Genomic DNA, 18,989 nt, shown 5'->3' with positions numbered 1-18,989 from the left:
ACACATGAGAGTTTGATGGGCGCACATAAAAATGGATGGAAAAATACAAATGTAAAGATAATGAATTCATAATAATAAAAAAATCACCATTGGCCACTTTTGAGGATTGCTAGGGCATAAATTCATTATACCTGTGAGTGATAAATTAAGGAGAAAATAAAAACATTTGTTAGGTCTTTATTGCACAATGTCAGCTAGGGAATATAAAAGAAACAGGGGAGTTGTAATTGGGAAAATCAGCACTTTGCAACCTCAGTGGGCAGTGCTCACTACAGCTAAAATTGTTGTGTGATAGTTTATTCTGATCCCTTTTCCTTCTTAGCTCTACCTCCTCCTCATCAGAGTTCTGTGAACAAGCAAAGCATGGCTTACTATTGTTAAGTACATGACATATATGGAACATTTACCTCTCTCTGTTACCTCAGCAAAGTTACATTACCAGCACATACAAATCAGAGAAAGAACTTTGCAGGATACTGGTTAAAAACTGAGGTGGTCCCCCAAGTCTGAGTGTAGCTCTTCCTCAGATCAGCCATATAATCCAGAAAAAGGGGACATTTCTTATGGCTTCTCACAGTTACAGTCATAATGTAGCTTACATAGATACTCACTGAGGTTTGGATAGGGCTGAAATGAATTCTTGTCATGATACAGTCCCTCAGAGCCTTCTCAGTATAATCCCAACAGAAGCAAGGCTCATACCTTATCATAGACCCTGTTAAGGAGTCGAGGCACTGTGGGAAATACTGTGGGTTTCAGAACCTTCATGTCATCAGGCAGCAACCGGATATCTCCTTGGAAGAACCCAACTTTGCCTCCACAGGAAAATATGACAGCCTGAAACAAGATGAAAGACAAGGCTCAGAGCCATGGATCACTGTAGGCAGGGCTTGTCTCTGATGGAACTGAGAAAGTAAGCTGAAACCCATAGGCACTTTCCTCTGCATAACACCTGCTTCTGACCAACACAGACACTCAGGTAGGTCTCTGAGAGGCTCCCCCCAAAAAAGGATGTGGCAAAGGTGGCAAGAGAGATAACAGACTGTGAGACTGTGGGTCCTGCCCTGACAGTTCTGTGTATCAGTCTAAGCTATCATCCTTCATAAGAAACACTCCTCTGTGGCTCTAGGGAAAACTACAGCCAGTTAAAATAGAAAAACATGTCTTCAGTTAAGACCATTCCAGTGTGAGAGATGCTAAAGTCTATGTAAAGTTTTATTAGAATCAGTGTGGCATTTTGCAGAACAACCAGTTGTATACCGGGTGAATGCTCAGCACAAAAGGAATGAAAAGCCATCCCTACCACAGAACCTGAGGGTTTGAAAAATCAGTGTTTCTTTTGTTTTCAAATCAGCTTCAGAATGACTGGAAATTTTGGAGTCCACTCCCAGAAGGGAAGCACAATGTGCCTGCCTCCTTACAGGTATGAAAATAGCTGGGCCCTGATCTGGATCAAATGTTCCCTGCCTGTCTTCCTGTGGACACCTTTTTCTTTAAGCCTAGATCCTCTCAAAATTCTATCCAAAAAGAAGTAAGAAAGAAGACACAATGTCTGGTAAGTCAACTCAGGATTAAAAGAAGATAGACTGTATGCATCCTGTGAAGTCAGAAGCAAATATTAACCTCCTTAGGCAAGCAGACTTATGAGATAGACCATAGTCAGGACTCGTAGGACCTGATGGCATGTCTGTGCTTAATTCCATAGAGAAGGGCTAGGAATGTCCTGAACTTCTGGCTTTTGAGTAAATGTGGGACCAGCAACTCTGGAACCCCCTTTCCTACCTGCTAGGTACACAGGACACTCACCTGAACAACCCTCTCAAACATATGGGCCAAGGGAAGGTAGGATATGCTCACATCCTCAGGAGTGGGATGGAAGATAGGCTGTGGATGAAGGAACAAAGAAGCAACAATGGATTGAGGTTAAAATGTAAAACTACCATTTTAAGATTCTTCATTAAATGAACAGGTAAACACATCCCTGTACTCAAGGTATTCCATGACATGGTATATTCTGTAATCATTAAGTGCTTTGAACTCTATGGAATACAGGGACTTGGAGGGATTCTAAGAGACAGGCTTGGCATGTAGTTCTAAAGACTGTTTTCCATCCTTAGGCACTGTTGTGCTTTCCTTTAAAAGGTCCCTGTAGGCTCATGTCCTTAAACACTTGGTATTCTCTAGTACTACTGTTTCCTAAAGTTATAGACCTTTTAGGAGGCAGAGACTCACTGGAGGAAGGGGGTAGCTTGAGGCGGGTCTTGAGGTATTATATTCCAGCCCCACTTCCTGTCTGCGGATTCTTGCTCCACCAAGGTATAAAGAATCCCAGTTGCAAAAGAAGCTGCCTGACACCAAGATAGACTGAAACTCCACGAACCTTAAGCCAAAATAAACCTTTCCCCCATTAAGTGACTTATGTCAGCTATCTTGTCACAGTGATGAGAAAACATAATGGACATTTCACCATGTTTTCCTCCCTCTGCTCCATCTAAATTCCATAATTAAAAGTCTTATAGGCAATTCACATTTTAGTGAGGGCCTCTTTCTTGACTGACCACTGACCTCCAGCAATTTGAGAAAAGCAGACATGTTTGAAACAACATTTTGATGGGTTAGCATAGCTCCTTTGGGGTCACCTGTAGGAAAGCAGAGGTGAAGAGAAAGATCCTTAGTGTGGCTTACTGGTAACCTTTGACCTTCAAAGATGCTAAATTCAATTTGGCTCTGTTCTGGAGACAAAAGTTTGTCCTCTTGACTGTAGCTTTGTGTAGACATAGATGCCTCTGGCTTAGGAATGGTTCATTCCCCAGGACTCCTAGCACTTACTGTATTATTGGCCTCTTATACTTACAGCACAGACAGAACCTCAGGGGACAATACTCAAAAAGAAAATGACAAATAAACCCTTCTTGTGCTGTTTACATGTTTAAGAATTTATACCTAAGATCTCCCAACAATATCGCTATAAACTTTATAAAGCAGGCATATTGGAACGGTCCACAGTAAATACAATTAAACCTTCTACTAAATGTTGAGTAAGGACACAACCATCTGTGGAGAACCATCACTGAGTTACCATGACTGAATGAAACTATCCCAGTGGTATATCTCTTAAACCATCCCAACCGTATGGTTCTGTGATTCTAGTAGTATGCCTAATTGAAACAGTGGAAAGGTAGAGGGAAAAGTTGACATTTTGGTATCATCTTTAAGACTTCTGAAATCCACACATTGGAAATACTACCATGTGTATTCAAAGGAATCTATTACGTTATGCTACTGTTTTTCTGGCTGGGAATTCATTCATAAATGCCTTGGTTGTAAGCACTTGAGGACAGGACTAGTGGGCAGGTATGCTCTTGGTCTCAGCCTTGTTTGTTAGCTCCCTGGGAGCTCTGTCAAGGTCTCAAAGACACTGACCTGTAGTTCCACTGGTGAAACAGATGACGCTTAGGTCTTCTGGATTTGGAGGCTGGAGAAGAAGTACAAGGGTGTGAGTCTGCTGTGAGCGGAGAGGACTAGTACAAAACTCAAATTCAAGAAGGACACTTACCACTGGTTTTTTGAAGTTCTCTTTGCCTATATTCTGAATAGACAGGAGATCAAGAAAAAGAGTTTTGTTGAGGACGGACAGACTTAAATTCAGCTCTCCCTTTCCATGTTCTGAACCTCCCAGTTTCCAACCTGGACTGAGCCTATAAGCCAGTGTTGATGTACAATGGAAGCACCAGAAAAACTGAAAGTATCTCAAGAATGTTAACCTAAAGAAGGCGCATCTCAAATTGCCACACTTCTCATCATTCTCTGAAGGTCCAGACATCTAAGACCATAATTAAACCTTTCTTGGATGATATATAAATCATGAACATACCAGGATTTATGCTATGCTAGACACTTTTCTTAGCAATTCACACACACACACACACATACACACACACACACAAATCCATCTAACTATTGCTAACATCTGTGAGATTAGAACCATTTTAATCCTCCATTTATAGCAAGGGAGAGCTGTCCCTTATTACAGATGAAGAACTAGAATGTGAACCCAGGCAACCCACATCAGGGGCCAGATTCATAAGCATCCTTGAGTTCTCTTTATCCATACCTTCTATACTGAGAAAGGGTACAGCTAGCCAAGGAAAGCAGTCCACCTCTGTATGAGTTTTGTTGTTGTCTTGAAGAAAATGTTCGTAAGGCCTGTGAGTCTGATTTATGTCTTGTATGCTATTCCTGAACAACCACAGCCGTATGCTTTTGTGTGGGTGGCTGGTAAGCTGCTCATAATGATCAATCAGCTAACTGTGAGCTATTGTTGACTCACCTCAGCATCACACAGGGATAACATCTCAATACCACACTTCTCTCCTCTTTTTGTCAGTTCAGCATCGAAGGGGTCCATGAGGATAACTGTCTTCAGGCCTGGGGTAAGGCCCTTTTCCACATTTTCTATTAGCATTGTTGCCTTTTGGGGTGTATCACAGATGATCACTGCGATATCAGCTAAAAGCAGAAACCGAGCCAGAAGTCACAACCCTTTCCTGTTAAATACATGACTACTTTGCAAAAAAAAAAAAAAAAAAAAAAGGGGAGAGGAGGGGTTAAACATCAAAGCCAGGAAGTCCCTGGTGATATCAGATCTGTAAATAAGATTTGGATAATTCAAGCTGAAATGCTCTATTGATTATAAAAAGAAAAAAGAAAAAAGTGAATTTAACTAAAATTAATTTAAAAATTAACTACAAGCCCTTTTATTTTTTTAATGTTGTTAACACATTTTAATTTCTATAACTACATAAATTCTTTTGTTTAAGAAAACTCATTTAAATATTGTGTACTGGGGTGTTTTCGTGATGATATGTTTTGCAGAGCAGGGAACAGATGACGAAGTCGAATGCAAATGGAGTCTTTAGTAGGCAGACATTTTATGATTCTAAATGTCATCATTTTCTGATTCTTGTCCTCACAAATAGAATATTTCAGTAGTGTCTGTATTAAAATGAATCTACTCTGCTTACCAATGCAGAGACAAAAAGTACTCCATTAGACGTGTGAAAGGGATGCTGCTTGCCAGTTCAGCTTGGCTTTGTTTCTCTAACAAAGGCAGTTTCCTTCTATGCATTCACATGCATACTGGTACAGTGCTTAGATATGCTGACTCAAGCTTTCAAAGGAATAAAGCCTGCATTTGTAGTTGGGACTTGGGCAAGCCTGGTGCAAGCCGAGTTTTATCCCAGGGTGAGAAGAGTCTTGCCTCTAAACATGCTATTGTCCTGTGCCATCTTAATTTTGCTGAGCTTCTTATCTAAGCAGACCTGTCTCATAGGACTGTTATGGTTTCTATGTAAGTGATATCCTAAGTACTATACTGTCAGAAAAATAAAAAAGAGAAAGAAAAAAGCCAAACTGAAGGATTATTCAGCATTAAGAAAGAATAAAATTATAATGTGATAGCAAAATGTTACCTTTGTTGATAACATATATGATGGCTTCTGCTCCCAATGTATCATACAGGGGGACAGCTACCATTGAATATGTGTAACAGGCTAGCTCAGAGATGACCCACTGCAGAAAAAAATTTCAAGTTAAGTACTTCGAAGAGCATTGATTCAGACATTCAACTAACAAATGCTCATTTGGTGTGCTTATGGTTTTTTGTTTTCTAAACCTGCCACGGACCAGCCCAGTCGGGCTCCCGTCGTCCGCGGGAGAACAAGGCTTTAGACAGGAAGACACGGTTTCGGTGAAGAATTGACAGAGACACCTTGATGGTTTTGACTCTGCTGCAACTTTACTGAAATCAAACTAGTATTTTTATAATGATTTCACAAAAGGCACCTTAAAATTGGCATACTTCCCAGAACATTCAGACTTTTACCAAGAATACAAAGTTTACATTTTAACTCAAAATGCAGTCAAACATAAAGCAGTACCCATGAATAATCTTGGCCTAAAAACTTTTTGATCAGAGCAAACAAAGGAAAAGAAACCTCAAATATAATTTCATTATTGCTAACCAATGAAGAGGAAAGTCAGGAGCTAAGTCAGACGCCTGCCAAAGTCCCTCTCTATATCAAAATCTAACTACACCTTTGTTAACCATCCTCCCATATGTCCAGCCCAAGATTTATGATCTTTTCTAGGAACAAGGTACTGAAGGGAGGGGGAAACTCCCACCAGCTGCACCTCTCATGCTATTATTTCTTAAGAAGGAGCCTATTATTATTTTACTATTCTTAATGCCTATTAATACTAAATCTAATTCATTACTTTTCTTAAACTTATTTTTATTAAAGCCTTTAACAATCTACTAATAATAAATTTCTTTATAAAGTTAGTTATGCTGTTTCAGGTGTCACAGAGAAAGATCAAAGAATTTATTATTCCAGCCCCAGAGCCACAACTGAAGAAGCGTAGAAATCTCAGAACACGTCTCTTTTCCAAGTGGGATGAGTTTGCCAGGGACCTTCCAGGGGGCATTATTTCCGGGGAAATCATATCCCCCGCCCTGTAGCTTATGCTACTATGGCGACACTGGCGTGGGTGTGGCATAAACCCTTGGGAATGGCCATAGGGACTGTCACTGATCCTGCTACAAGAGGCATTTGTTTGTCTTTTGAGACAGGGTTTCTCTGTGTAGCCTTGGCTGTCCTGGACTCCCTTTGTAGACCAGGCTGGCCTTGAACTCAGAGATCTGCCTGCCTCTGCCTCCCCCAGTTCTGGGATTACAGGTGTGTGCAATGGTGCCAGGCTATAAGGAAAATTTAAATAAACGAGTTAAGATATGCAAAAAAATAAACACAAGGTAGATCAGCACACAAAAGAAGAGGGTGGTCATTTCACCCATAAAAGACATGGAAAGCATTATGGATACTATGGGAGGCAGAGACCACGTTCCAGAGTTGGGGAGTCATGATTATCTGGGGGAAGCTAGGGAAGATGGAGGACAGAACTTCAAAGGAATGTTAGGCTTGGGTTTTGGACATGGAGGGAAAAACTACATCTAAATACAGTGGAAATGAACCAACAAAAAAAAAAAAAAAACATGCCACTATGTCCACACACAATCATGAAGCATGTCACAAGAGTCCCATTATGCTCTGAACATTGGTCATAACTGGAAGACCAGGTTGACTTGCAGTCCCACCCTTCCCTCCCGAGTTCATACTGAAGCCCTAACCCTCAATGCAGCTGTGAAGTTAAATATAGACATAAAAATATGGTCACAGTCCAGAGATGAAAAAGTTGCCAAGGGATACAGGTGCACAGAGAAAAGACAGAGTGAGAACATAATGAGAAGAAAGCAACCTGCAATAGCAATGGGAGTTGCATCAGCAGAAACTCAAACGTCGTTCCTTACTCTCACCTTTTACTCTGGTAATCCTGGGAGACTGATACACCAGGTTTGATGTTCACATCCTAGACTAAAGCAAGGTCACTTGTTCTTACTAAAGTTCTCAAACTGGGCTCCACAGTACTTTTCAGGACTAATTTAAAAATCTGACTAAAGCAATGGCTTTTAGCAAATACATGAGTCCCACAAAGTCTCTTCCTGAGGAATTTGAGCCTTAGTGACTTTATTGGAACCTGGGAATAAGATTATTTCCAAACATCTTAGTGTGCAGCATCTGCTTCCAGCTCACTGTGGAAAGATAGTGATGGCCAGACTCAGTAGCCATGGATGCCCTGGTTTACCAGGTCAAGTACAAATTCTAGTTCTAACACTGATTCATCCCATTCTTCAACACCTTCAAGATTTTATGTAGCCATCCCTCGTAATGTTTTTATTTTCCTCCTGTGGAAATTAGTAACTTAAAATGAAACACACTAAAGTAGGAAATGCAAGTCCAACCATGCAGACTAGGGACTAGTAGCCACTCAGTGGGGATTTTAAGGAGGTTCGGAAGACCAGCTTGTTTAGACTAGAAGAATAAGCATTATGAAATCTTTAAATGGCTTTGATAAATCATCAGCAAGGGGCAGAATGCTGTACTGGGGGATATCAGTTCAATTAGTTAGAATCATCATGGTACCTCTGGCCTATTTTGAGCAAAGATTCCAATGAATTGATCCTGTGATGACTTATATCCTTTATGCAAAAGACAGGAGCCCAGGTACTCTGCTCGATCAGACACCTAGGAGAAAGAATAAGGGGTCAGGGAGAATAGACCAAGATAAAAAAGAGACCAAAGCAGCTCATGATACATGAGCAAAAGCATTTCCTAAAGCTCACATTTGACTTGCCTGTTTGTAGGATATCCATCTGTAGGGCTGGTTTGGTTTTCTGTATCCCAAGCATGGTCCATTGTCTAAAACGTACAACATTGAAAGCAAATCAACTCTAGCTGCAAATAAATCATTTGGACCAGAGAAGAGAAAAGAGCACATACGAGAGGCCAAGACACAAAGGCTAAATCTAGCAAGAATCTGGATTTCTTTGGTGTCCAGGAAATTCAAGGGCAAACTAGGAAATGTTATAAGACAAGGTAGTTTAGTACTGATTCCATGATAAGATGGGCATTCAGGCCACCATATGGACTAGTTCATGTAATATGAACAAACTAAGCTGCACAAATAAACAGCCTGTATTGAATGAGAGAAAAATTGAGCATCTCTATAATAAAAATTTGCTAATAACATAAAAAACTCAAAATATGGATCATCAGCATTCTTATTAACCATTAATAATGTTATTTCCTTCCATTATTATACATAGTTTCGCACAGATGTGCCCATCCAGATATTTGGAATAAACAGAGAAATTTGGTTCTATGCTTCCTTCCTTAATTTGGTTTAAACATTTCCATGCTATTTTTTTTCTGTAGAGATCTCAACAGCCAGCTGATAAAGGGCTCTACAGTAGTTGACTTTATTTCATTGTGAATCTATATAATGGTTTCAAGTTTCTGAGTCCCTCTAAATAATTATATAATAAATATTGTCAAATATATGTTTTCAGTTTAGAGTATTTCCTTAAACATTGTTCCTTAGTATAAAATAAGAAGGTTGTTTGGCTTTTTGTCAATTTGACACAAGCTAGAGTCATCTGCGAAGAGGGAGCCTCAACTGAGAAACAGCCTCTATCAGACTGGCCCCTGCGCAAGTGTGTGCACATTTTCTTGTTAATGATGAATATGGGAGGGCCCAGCCCACGGTGTGTGGTGCCATCCTCGAGCAAGTGGGCCTGGGTTGCATTAAAACTCAAGCAGGTAAGCAGCAGTTCTTACCTCCGCTTCCTGTCGAGTTTCTGCCCTGACTTCCCTCAGTAAGTGACTATGAAATGAACGGTAAGCCAAACCATCCCTTTCCTTCCCCAGTTACTGTTGGCCCTGGTTCTTATCAAAGCAATAGAAAGCAAACTAGGGCAGGAGGGGCTTGGACTTTGGCACCCAGCTCTGTTCTACTTGGCTGGGCTGTCGTAAACATTTACTTTTGTTCAACCAATTGGGTTTTAACACCCTCTCATAGACTGATTTAAAATTGATTTCTGATTTTATAGATTTAATAAGTTATACTTTCATCTATTTTAACAGCTAATGAAAATGGATCTTCCCCATTATTTTTTACCTATTCTCACAAATAAGCTGTTCCTGCACTTTACTTGTTTATGAGCATGTCTTCTAAGATGAGGAGACTTACGTATACCTATAAGAACATATGCTTGCCTTCAATATTTCCCCAGTTTGTGTCTTACCATAAGAGAATTCAACCTATACACATCTAAACCATTTGGCCTACCTTAAAATTAGAACAAGTCTGAGGGATTCTGGGAATGTGACCCAGTAGTAGAACATGGACCTGGCATGCAACAGAACCTGGGTTCAATCCTAAGCACCACCAAAATAAATGGACATAGAAAAATGAATGAACAATCCAGGAGCTCAACCAAATTACCGAGAGGAATTCAGATTTTCCAAAGGAAACATCACTGAGAATTCAGGGCAAATATGTGACTTTCCCAATCTAGTGGTGAAGGGAAAAGAGGAAGAAAAGCAGGAAAGTGATAATAGCTATCTCTGTTGTAAATTAGGGAGATATGAAAAATGAGTGAGATTGTCTAAGAGAAATGCTATCATTTTCTTCCTGCTGAAACAGCTGTGGAAAATGTCCAGAAGTAAAATCTAAGGCTAAACTTTTTCCTGGAGTGTGGCAAGTCCTGATCTGCCCATTGACCATGGTCACTGATCCCCAAGGGCTGTGTCTCTGGGGCCACCAGTGAGAGCCTCTGTCCTGCTATTAGTCACTAATGGCAGCTACTGTTGATTGGATGCACAAGACTGGTTTTCATGACTACTGCCATTCCCATTGGACTAGAAACTATGAAGACCTGGGCCAACGTGAAGCTTACCTAATAAGAGGGGGAGCCCATTGATGTGGCGAAGACTCTCCCACACCTTTTTACTTCCTGATTAATAAAAGTGCCCGCAGAGGCCCCTAGCCAAGGAGCAAGTCAAATAATTGTCCCAAAGGGAAAACAGCACAAATCTCATTAAACTCCACTCCCCCTTCAGCTTCTACTTGCAAACTAATTCCCTGTTTAACTTACTCAGCTCCTCCTTGGTTGGGTTCTAAGGTGTGATGCCTTCCAAGAGTGCAGATGAGAACAAAGTCATGGCCAAGTTGACACCCAGAGCTAAGCAAAGATTAACTTGCATACAGAATCCCCAGAATGCCTTTCTTTAATTTTTCCTAGGAATCATTGGGTCTCACTCTCTGGAATTCTGATTCAGTGGAAAAAAATGTTGAGCCAAGGAGTACACATTTGAACTAATATCCCAGATGAATCCGGGAGTTAAAAGGACTGGTTGATAGACTCAACCCCAGACAGCATCAGAACTGTAATTTTCTTCTACCACAGTAGCCATGCTGGTTCATAAGCCTGTATGCGTAATAAGGCATATTACTCTTACCACTTGAATTCTAATTTAAAATTTCAAAAGATCCCAGCAAAATGTCTTCTTAGTCACATATAACATGCAGAATGTCTTGGTTTTAGCTGAAGAACAGCACAGTCTAGTTTGTTATATGCAAGGAATGCAAACAACTGATGCTGATTTAGACCCAGAACTGCTAAGCACGGGCTCTGTGGAGACATTGTATGAAAAGTTTCCCTACAATAGACTGTTCAAATATACACACAAGATCTTATATCTCTTGGAAATCTAGAAAGCACAACTGAGAGAAAACAGGACACGGGCTTTATGAGACTGATGATTCACCCGATCTAATTATTTCCAGGTGCATTCCCTTTCCCGCCGACAGCACAGCTTCATTCTTTTCTAAGGCTAGAAAAACTCTATTGTTTGATAAACTGTATTTGTACAATGCAGCATGCATCTAATATGCATTTTACAAGTCATAGCATGGAGCCTGCGCTAAGTTTAAAATTTAAATTATTAGGTATGTCTTTGTGTAAGTGCTGGATCATGTGTGCTTATCTACAGTCTTGCATATGCACGAGCATGTAGCTAATAAAAAAATCTACAGTGAACAAAAGAGGAAAACTATGGTGAAACAAGCAATTATGTTTAGCAAGCTGTTTTAGTTAGGGTTTCTGTGGCTGTGATGAAACTATGACCAACTGCAGCTGGGAAATGAAAGAATTTCTTTCACCTCCATGTAATAGTCCATTACCTAGGGAAGCCAGGGCAGGAACTCAAGCAGGGCAGGAACCTGGAAGCAGGACCTGATGCAGAGTCCCTGGATGCTGCTTACTTGGACTGTTCATCTTTCAAATCCTGCTTTCTTAGTAGCACCCAAGACCACCAAGTCCAGGGGTGACACTACCCATCCCATCATGAGCAGGCTTGCCTGTAGCCTAATCTTATGAAGGTACTTTCTCAAATGAGGTTCTCTGCTCTCAGATAATGCCAACTTGGATCAAGCTAACAACATAAAACTAGCTAGTACACACGTGCAGTATTATGTTTCAATTCTCAGTTTATTTTTTGTTGTTTTATTGACTTTCTCTTTTTATCATTATGCACAATAAATTTAAATGGATACATATATATGCATGCACATATGTATGTATGTGCATGCGTGTGTGTGTGTGTGTGTGTGTGTACCACACTTCCTTAATCCACTCCTCTATTCTTAACATCTAGCTTGTCCAAAACGTTAGCTACTATGATGTTGCTGCAATAAATATTGCCGTGAAGATGCCTCTGCGATGTGCTGAGTCGGAGTCCTTTGGGTAAATACTCAGAAATGGGTCATGTGGTAGTTTTATGAAGAACTAATTGCTGTACTTTATTCTAAGGAAAATAGGGGATATGCTAACACACATTATATTTTACATAAACATGTCCATGTATAATAGTATCATGGACTATAGTAGTATCATGCACAATGAACATATACAATGAAAATTAAAAAGTTATTAGTTTTGAAAGGAAAGACCAAAAAATAAAATAAAGCTTTTCTAATGAGGCATACCTATCTTTGTTAAAATATTGACCAATTTCAATTTACATAACAGATAAATCTGCGACCTAACAGATATAGATTTAAATATCAACCCCAACCTTTTCTACTTCCTTGACCTTGTGAATGTCCTGGAACCTCGGAGTCTCCATTACCTAAACTTTGAGATAAAGAATACCAGTAATTGGCTCATAGGTTGCATAGATAATGTGTGTTCAGTAACTGTTGCATGGTTAGTTCTTTTTGAGGGTAATTGATACACTGAAGGCTGTGGGGTGGGGGTGGGGGTACAGAGAGAGAGAGAGAGAGAGCTGTAAGCCAAGTCATTCAGAAAGGAAACTTGGGTGCCTTGCACTGGATTCAACAGTACAAGACATTAAAATTTCAGGACTTCATCTCTTCCAAACGAACTTGACAGAGGCTGTTTGGTGTTTTGTTTTTTTTTTTTTTTTTTAAGGCCCAGAGATAGTAAATGTGATGGTGTGACCAGAGGCATGATGCCGAAGTCAAGGAGGAGCTGAGAGTTTTTTATGTCCCCACTGTTAGGCCTGACTCAGCCTGCTTATATGCATTTGCTTCAAGGAAATACGAAGACTTCTGTAAAGAAATGTAATATGTAGAGAACTCCTCAAAACAGCTGCCTACACAGTACTGGTTCAAGCTCAGGCAGGGAAGTTTCTTCCTGTGTTGAGAGCAGATTTAGAAAGCAGCTTGCATTACAGTCTGATGTGGAAGGACTGAACTCTGCACTCTTTCCGGCAGCCCTCTTTCTAATATTGTGCTTCATGCCCCACTGTATGCAGTGGTTCTTTGTGGGCCACGGCCTTCACAGTGCTGAAGGTTTAGAGCATAGACAGGGAGGACCAGGGTGAGCCAGAGCCAGCTGGGGCATCTTTCAGACAAGGCCAGGCGGCCAGGCTTACCAGACACAGCGAGTCCCCTTTGAAAAACTTCATACACTGTCTTGGCCTCTGGGAAGTAATAAAGGATTAGGTCGTTGTTCTTCTGGAAAGCACCCCTCCGAGCTCCTCCCTAAGACACAAGACAAAGTTTAGGCCAAGTGTGAGTTGCTCTCCACTCTCTCCAAAACTTTATGGACTGAGATATTAGAACTGCTGACTTCTGGCTTTATAGGAACATTGTCTTTCTCAGTCAACTTTTAAAATCAAATTTGTTCGTGGAAACTTTCATACATGTATGTAATTTGACCTGATCCTACTTGCCCCCCCCCCCCCGGCCCTTACCACTCCCTCCTGTCATCCCCCCATCAATTCCCTCTCCCACTTTCATGTTTGTTTGTTTGTTGAGTAGCTCAGAACTGATATAAATTGATGACATGACTGCTCCATGGTACAGTTAAAGGGAAAGTTTTTATTGTAGACGAGAGAGACAACAGCAAGAGGAATCTGGAAGAGTCCAGAGCAGAGGAAAAAGTAGATAAACATGGCCAGCAGACTGGCCCTGACCATTGGAGGATCAGAGCAGGAACAGGGAGGGAGGGACGTGGAGAGGAGGAGGGAGAAGGAGCATATCAAAACAGCAGGGTTATAAGGAGAATGAGTAAGGGTTGGGACTGAACCCCATGAGCTGAAGGGAGGTTAGCATGAGAAGAGCTCGGATCCTAATATGCACTTTGAAATGTGTAATGGGTACTTGTGATAGTGAAGGAGACTGGAGGCCAGCCTGGGCTTTGGTATGCTAATAGGTATTACAAGTAGCCTTTTGTTCCTTCTGCCAGTGATAAGGGAAGGTGACTCCTTTGGTGGAGGGAAACTGGCTGCACAAGTCCCTGAGGAATGCTGGCTTTAGTCTCCTATATAGTCCAGGACTGCTGTTTGGAGATTGGGGAAATGAAGTTTCCTTTGGAGCCGACAGAGTTCACATGTTTATGAATGAACATCAAGCCTAGGGCTTGTGGGTAACTTGCCAGTGGCTCCATCACTGAATATACTAAATTCCTATAAGCTAAGCAGCTTCCAACAGTTGATAGTTCCCCAAGAGGAGGTAGAGTACAGCCCCCCAAGGCTCCCCTCTTCCACGTTCAGACAATTAAAAATGTTTTTATTTTTTACTGTGTGCATGTATACATACGTAAGCATGAGTGCCATAGCACATGAATGAATTCAGAAGGCAACTTGGAGGTGCCTATTTAACATATCAAAGCAAACGGCCAGCCAGGTTTTCCCAGCATCCCCCCCTGTTCCAGGGTATGGCTGGCATACCCCACCCCCTAACTTAAATTTCTCCACCTCAGGGACTGGGCTGCCCTTTCCCCAGCTGCCCTTCCCTACGTAATCCAGCCATTTTGGTTACCTGGCCCTTTTTACCTACCTTTTACCCTGTGGCCTCTTGGTCGGGCTCTTCCCTGTCCCCCTCCATTCCCCTTCCTCATATGGCTCAGGGTCATTTTCACTCTGGGCTCTCCCAGATGTTCCTGCCTTTGGCTATGCTCTCCCTTTTATCTGCAATAAGCATTCGCCTCTATCATGCCTAGGAGCAGTCACGCCCTTCCTTTTCATTTCTTTTTATTTTTTCACTCATCTGTTGCTGAAACCTGGGATTGGCATATGAGTTTCCTTCCAAGGAACTTGTTCTCTTTGAGTCAAGCTATTGATTTGACTAACTCTTCTAAGGTATGCATGGATTGTTTGTTTCTGCTAGCTCCTGCCATCCATCAAATTTGACCCCAAATTCTAGAGTTTGCCTCTCTCTCTCTCTCTCTCTCTCTCTCTCTCTCTCTCTCTCTCTCGGTTTTTCTTTATATATATTTTATTACTATTATTATTAGTTACATTTTATTAACGCTGTAGACCACTCCCTCATTCCTTACCAAACCCTCCCTCCCTCATCTCCTCCCTGCCCCTTTCCAAGTCCACTGATTGGGGAGGACCTCCTCCCCTTTCATCTGATCCTGGTTTATCAGGTATCTTCAGGACTGGCTGCAAAGTCCTCCTCTGTGGTCTAGCATGACTGCTCCTCCCTTGGGGGATGGGAAGGTCAAAGAACCTGCCATTGAGTTCCTGTCAGAAATAGTCCCTGTTCCCCTTACTACAGAAACCAATTGGTTACTGAGCTACCACAGGCTTCATCCGAGCAGAGGTTCTAGGTTATATCCATACATTGGTTTGGTTTTTCAAGACAGGGTTCCTCTGTGTATCAAGTCCTAGCTGTCCTGGACTTGCTTTGTAAACCAGGCTGTCTTCGAACTCAGAGATACTACTGACTCTGCTTCCCAAGCAATGGGATCAAAGGCGTGCACCGTCACACCCAGTGAGTCTGCCCCTTCTCAATTTGTTGTCCCCTCCACATGCTCTAAAAGCTCCTCGGCTTGTCCATGCCACAGTGTCTCTTAGCTCCTAAAGCCTTCTAGACGCTTAAGGTGCGCTCCTGGACACTAAGCGCTGGCCTGGTTTGCAGGCCCCCTTCCCCCGATCTCATCTCTCTCTAGCTTTCCCTAGCCTCCCCTACGAGCTCCAGTCCCTCCTGTAGTCCCACAGTTTCTGTTCTCAGCTCCCTCCTTTTCTTTATTCTTTCTTTACTTTCTTTCTCTCTCTCTTTTTCTCTCTCTCTCTCTTTCATTCAGGCCCCAGAGGCTTGATTTCAGGAGTAAGCACCTTTACCCAGTGAGCTATCTCAGCAGACCCCCAGTCAATGTCTTAAACCTCAAAGTTGTGGTATGGTCATATTTTACATGTGAACACATGTGCATGTATGTTTGTGTACATGTCTGTGTGTGAGTATGTGTATGTACACATGAGTATGTGAAGAGAGAAGTGTGGCATAGCCACAGGGAGCTTGATAGACTTGAACTTCACTGAGGTTAGGACTGGACAGTATAACACGATGTCATGCATTTAGGAACATTTTCATTTATTTTTTTATTTGTTTGTTTGTTTGCTTGCTTGCTTGTTTTTTGAGACAGGGGCTCTCTGTGTAGCCTTGGCTGTCCTGGACTCCTTTGTAGACCAGGTTAGTCTCAGACTCATAGTGGTCTGCCTACCTCTGCCTCCCCTGAGTGCTGGCGTGCATAAGGACATTTTTAAATTAAAATAATTTATTGTCTCTGAAGAAAGAATTAGAAGAAGATATCAGAAGACGGAAAGATCTCCCATGCTCATGGCTTGGCAGGATTAACATAGTAAAAATGGCCATCTTACCAAAAACAATCTACAGATTCAATGCAATTCCCATCAAATTGCCAACACAATTCTTTACAGACCTTGAAAGAAAAATTCTCACCTTCATATGGAACAACAAGAAACCCAGAATTGCTAAAACAATTCTCTACAGTAAAAAATCTTCAGGAGGTATCTCCATCCCTGATCTCAAGCTGTACTATAGAGCAACAATACTAAAAACTGCATGGTACTGGCATAAAAACAGACTGGTGGATCAATGGAATCGAATAGAAGACCTTGACATAAATCCACACACTTATGGACACCTGATTTTTGACAAAGATGCCAAATCCATTCAATGGAAAAAAGACAGCATCTTCAACAAATGGTGCTGGTCTAACTGGATGTCTACATGTAGAAAAATGCAAATAGATCCATACTTATCACCCTGCACAAAACTAAAGTCCAAGTGGATCAAAGACCTCAACATAAAACTAGACACACTAAACTGCTTAGAAGAAAAAGTGGGAATACCCTTGAACTCATTGGCACAGGAGACAACTTCCTGAACAGAACACCAACAGCACAGGCTCTAAGAGCAACAATCAATAAATGGGAACTCATGAAACTGTAAAGCAAAGGATACTGTCCTCAGAACAAAACGACAGCCTACAGATTGGGAAAAGATCTTCACCAACCCTATATCTGACAGAGGGCTAATATCCAGTATATATAAAGAACTAAAGAAGTTAAACAGCAAAAAAATCAAGTAATCCAATTAAAAAAATGGGGTACAGAGCTAAACAGAGAATTCTCTGCAGAGGAATATCAAATGGCAGACAAACACTTAAAGAAATGCTCAACCTCATTAGCCATCAGGGAAATGCAAATCAAAACAACCCTAAGATTTCACCTTACACCCATCAGAATGGCTAAGATAAAAAACTCAAGTGACAACACATGCTGGAGAGATTGTGGAGAAAGGGGAACCCTCCTCCACTGCTGGTGGGAATGTAAACTTGTACAACCACTCTGGAAAGCAATCTGGCGCTTTCTCAGACAACAAGAAATAGCGCTTCCTCAAGATCCAGCTATACCACTCCTAGGCATATATCCAAAAGATTCTCAAGTACACAATAAGGACATTTGCTCAACCATGTTTGTAGCAGCCTTATTTGTAATAGCCAGAAGCTGGAAACAGCCCAAATGCCCCTCAGTGGAGGAATGGATAAACAAATTGTGGTATATCTACACAATGGAATAGTACTCAGCAATAAAAAACAAGGAAATCATGAAATTTGCAGGTAAATGGTGGGATCTGGAAAAGATCATCCTGAGTGAGCTATCCCAGAAGCAGAAAGATGCACACGGTATATACTCACTCATATAGACATACAGGATAAACCTACTAAAATCTGTATACCTAAAGAATCTAATCAAGAGGGAGGACTCTTGCTAAAATGCTCAATTCCTAACCAGAAAGGCAAAGAGGATGGCATCAGAAGAAGGAGAAAAGAGGGAACAAGTCAGGAGCCTGACACAGAGGACCTCTGAAAAGTTCTGCCCTGCAGACTATCAATGTAGATACTGAGACTTATGGGCAACCTTTGGGCAGAGTGCAGGAAATCTTAGGAAAGAAGTGGGAAACAGTAAGATCTGGAGAGGACAGGAACTCCATAAGGAGAGCAACAGAACCAAAAAAATCTGAGCACAGGGGTCTTTCCTGAGACTTCTATTCCAACCAAGGACTATACATGGAGATAACCTAAGACCCCTGCACAGATGTAGCCCATGACAGTTCAGTATCCAAGTGGGTTCCATTGTAATAGGAACAGGGACTGTCTCTGACATGAACTGATTGGCCTGCTCTTTAATTACCTCCCCCTGAGGGGGAAGCAGCATTACCAGGCCACAGAAGAAGACAAGGCAGCCACTCCTGATAAGACCTAATTGACTAAGATCAGAAGGAAGGAAAAGAAGTCCTCCCCTATCAGTGGAGTTGGGGAGGGGCATGCATGCAGAGGGTGGAGGAAGGGAGGGATTGGGATGGGAGGAGGAAGGGAACCACGGCGGGGGGGGGGATACAAAGTGAATAAAGTGTAATCAATAAAGAAAAATAAAATAAAAAAAAGAAAAAAAATTCTAGGTCAACAGGACAGGAACCTTCCACAGGGGACCTCTGAAAGATTCTACCCTCTAGAGTATTGAAGCAGATGCTGAGACTCATACCGAAACTCTGGGCAGAATGCAGGAAACCTTATTAAAGAAGAGGGAGATAGAAAGCCCTGGAGGGGACAAGAACTCCACAAGGAGACCAACCGGTCCAAAAAGTTTGGGGCAGGGCGACCTGCGGAGACCTATACTCCAACCAGTGACCATGCATGGAGACGACCGAGACTCTCCGTTCAGAGGAAGCCCACAGGCTGCTCAGTTTCCAAG

General features: G+C 41.7%; 1 protein-coding gene across 3 annotated transcripts in view; it reads right to left on the bottom strand.

Moving 5' to 3' along the window:
• The window catches only part of Acsl5 (acyl-CoA synthetase long chain family member 5), a 49,457-nt gene that overhangs the window by 11,032 nt on the left and 19,436 nt on the right, over positions 1 to 18,989 (bottom strand). For all 3 annotated transcript variants that reach the window (XM_021657121.2, XM_021657119.2, XM_021657120.2), the window contains exons 3-12: positions 13,356 to 13,464; positions 8,251 to 8,315; positions 8,040 to 8,141; positions 5,472 to 5,571; positions 4,331 to 4,509; positions 3,557 to 3,589; positions 3,424 to 3,475; positions 2,566 to 2,639; positions 1,807 to 1,884; positions 703 to 837 (exon numbers count right to left, since the gene is read on the bottom strand). In XM_021657121.2, coding sequence (XP_021512796.1) covers positions 703 to 837; positions 1,807 to 1,884; positions 2,566 to 2,639; positions 3,424 to 3,475; positions 3,557 to 3,589; positions 4,331 to 4,509; positions 5,472 to 5,571; positions 8,040 to 8,141; positions 8,251 to 8,315; positions 13,356 to 13,464 — 927 coding nt within the window. The remainder of the gene's footprint in view (positions 1 to 702; positions 838 to 1,806; positions 1,885 to 2,565; positions 2,640 to 3,423; positions 3,476 to 3,556; positions 3,590 to 4,330; positions 4,510 to 5,471; positions 5,572 to 8,039; positions 8,142 to 8,250; positions 8,316 to 13,355; positions 13,465 to 18,989) is intronic.

The sequence above is a fragment of the Meriones unguiculatus genome, chromosome 1 (genome assembly GCF_030254825.1).
Source record: "Meriones unguiculatus strain TT.TT164.6M chromosome 1, Bangor_MerUng_6.1, whole genome shotgun sequence".
NCBI classification, from domain to species: domain Eukaryota; kingdom Metazoa; phylum Chordata; class Mammalia; order Rodentia; family Muridae; genus Meriones; species Meriones unguiculatus.
Note: the sequence above shows the minus strand (reverse complement) of the source record. Positions and strands in the feature narration are given on the sequence as shown.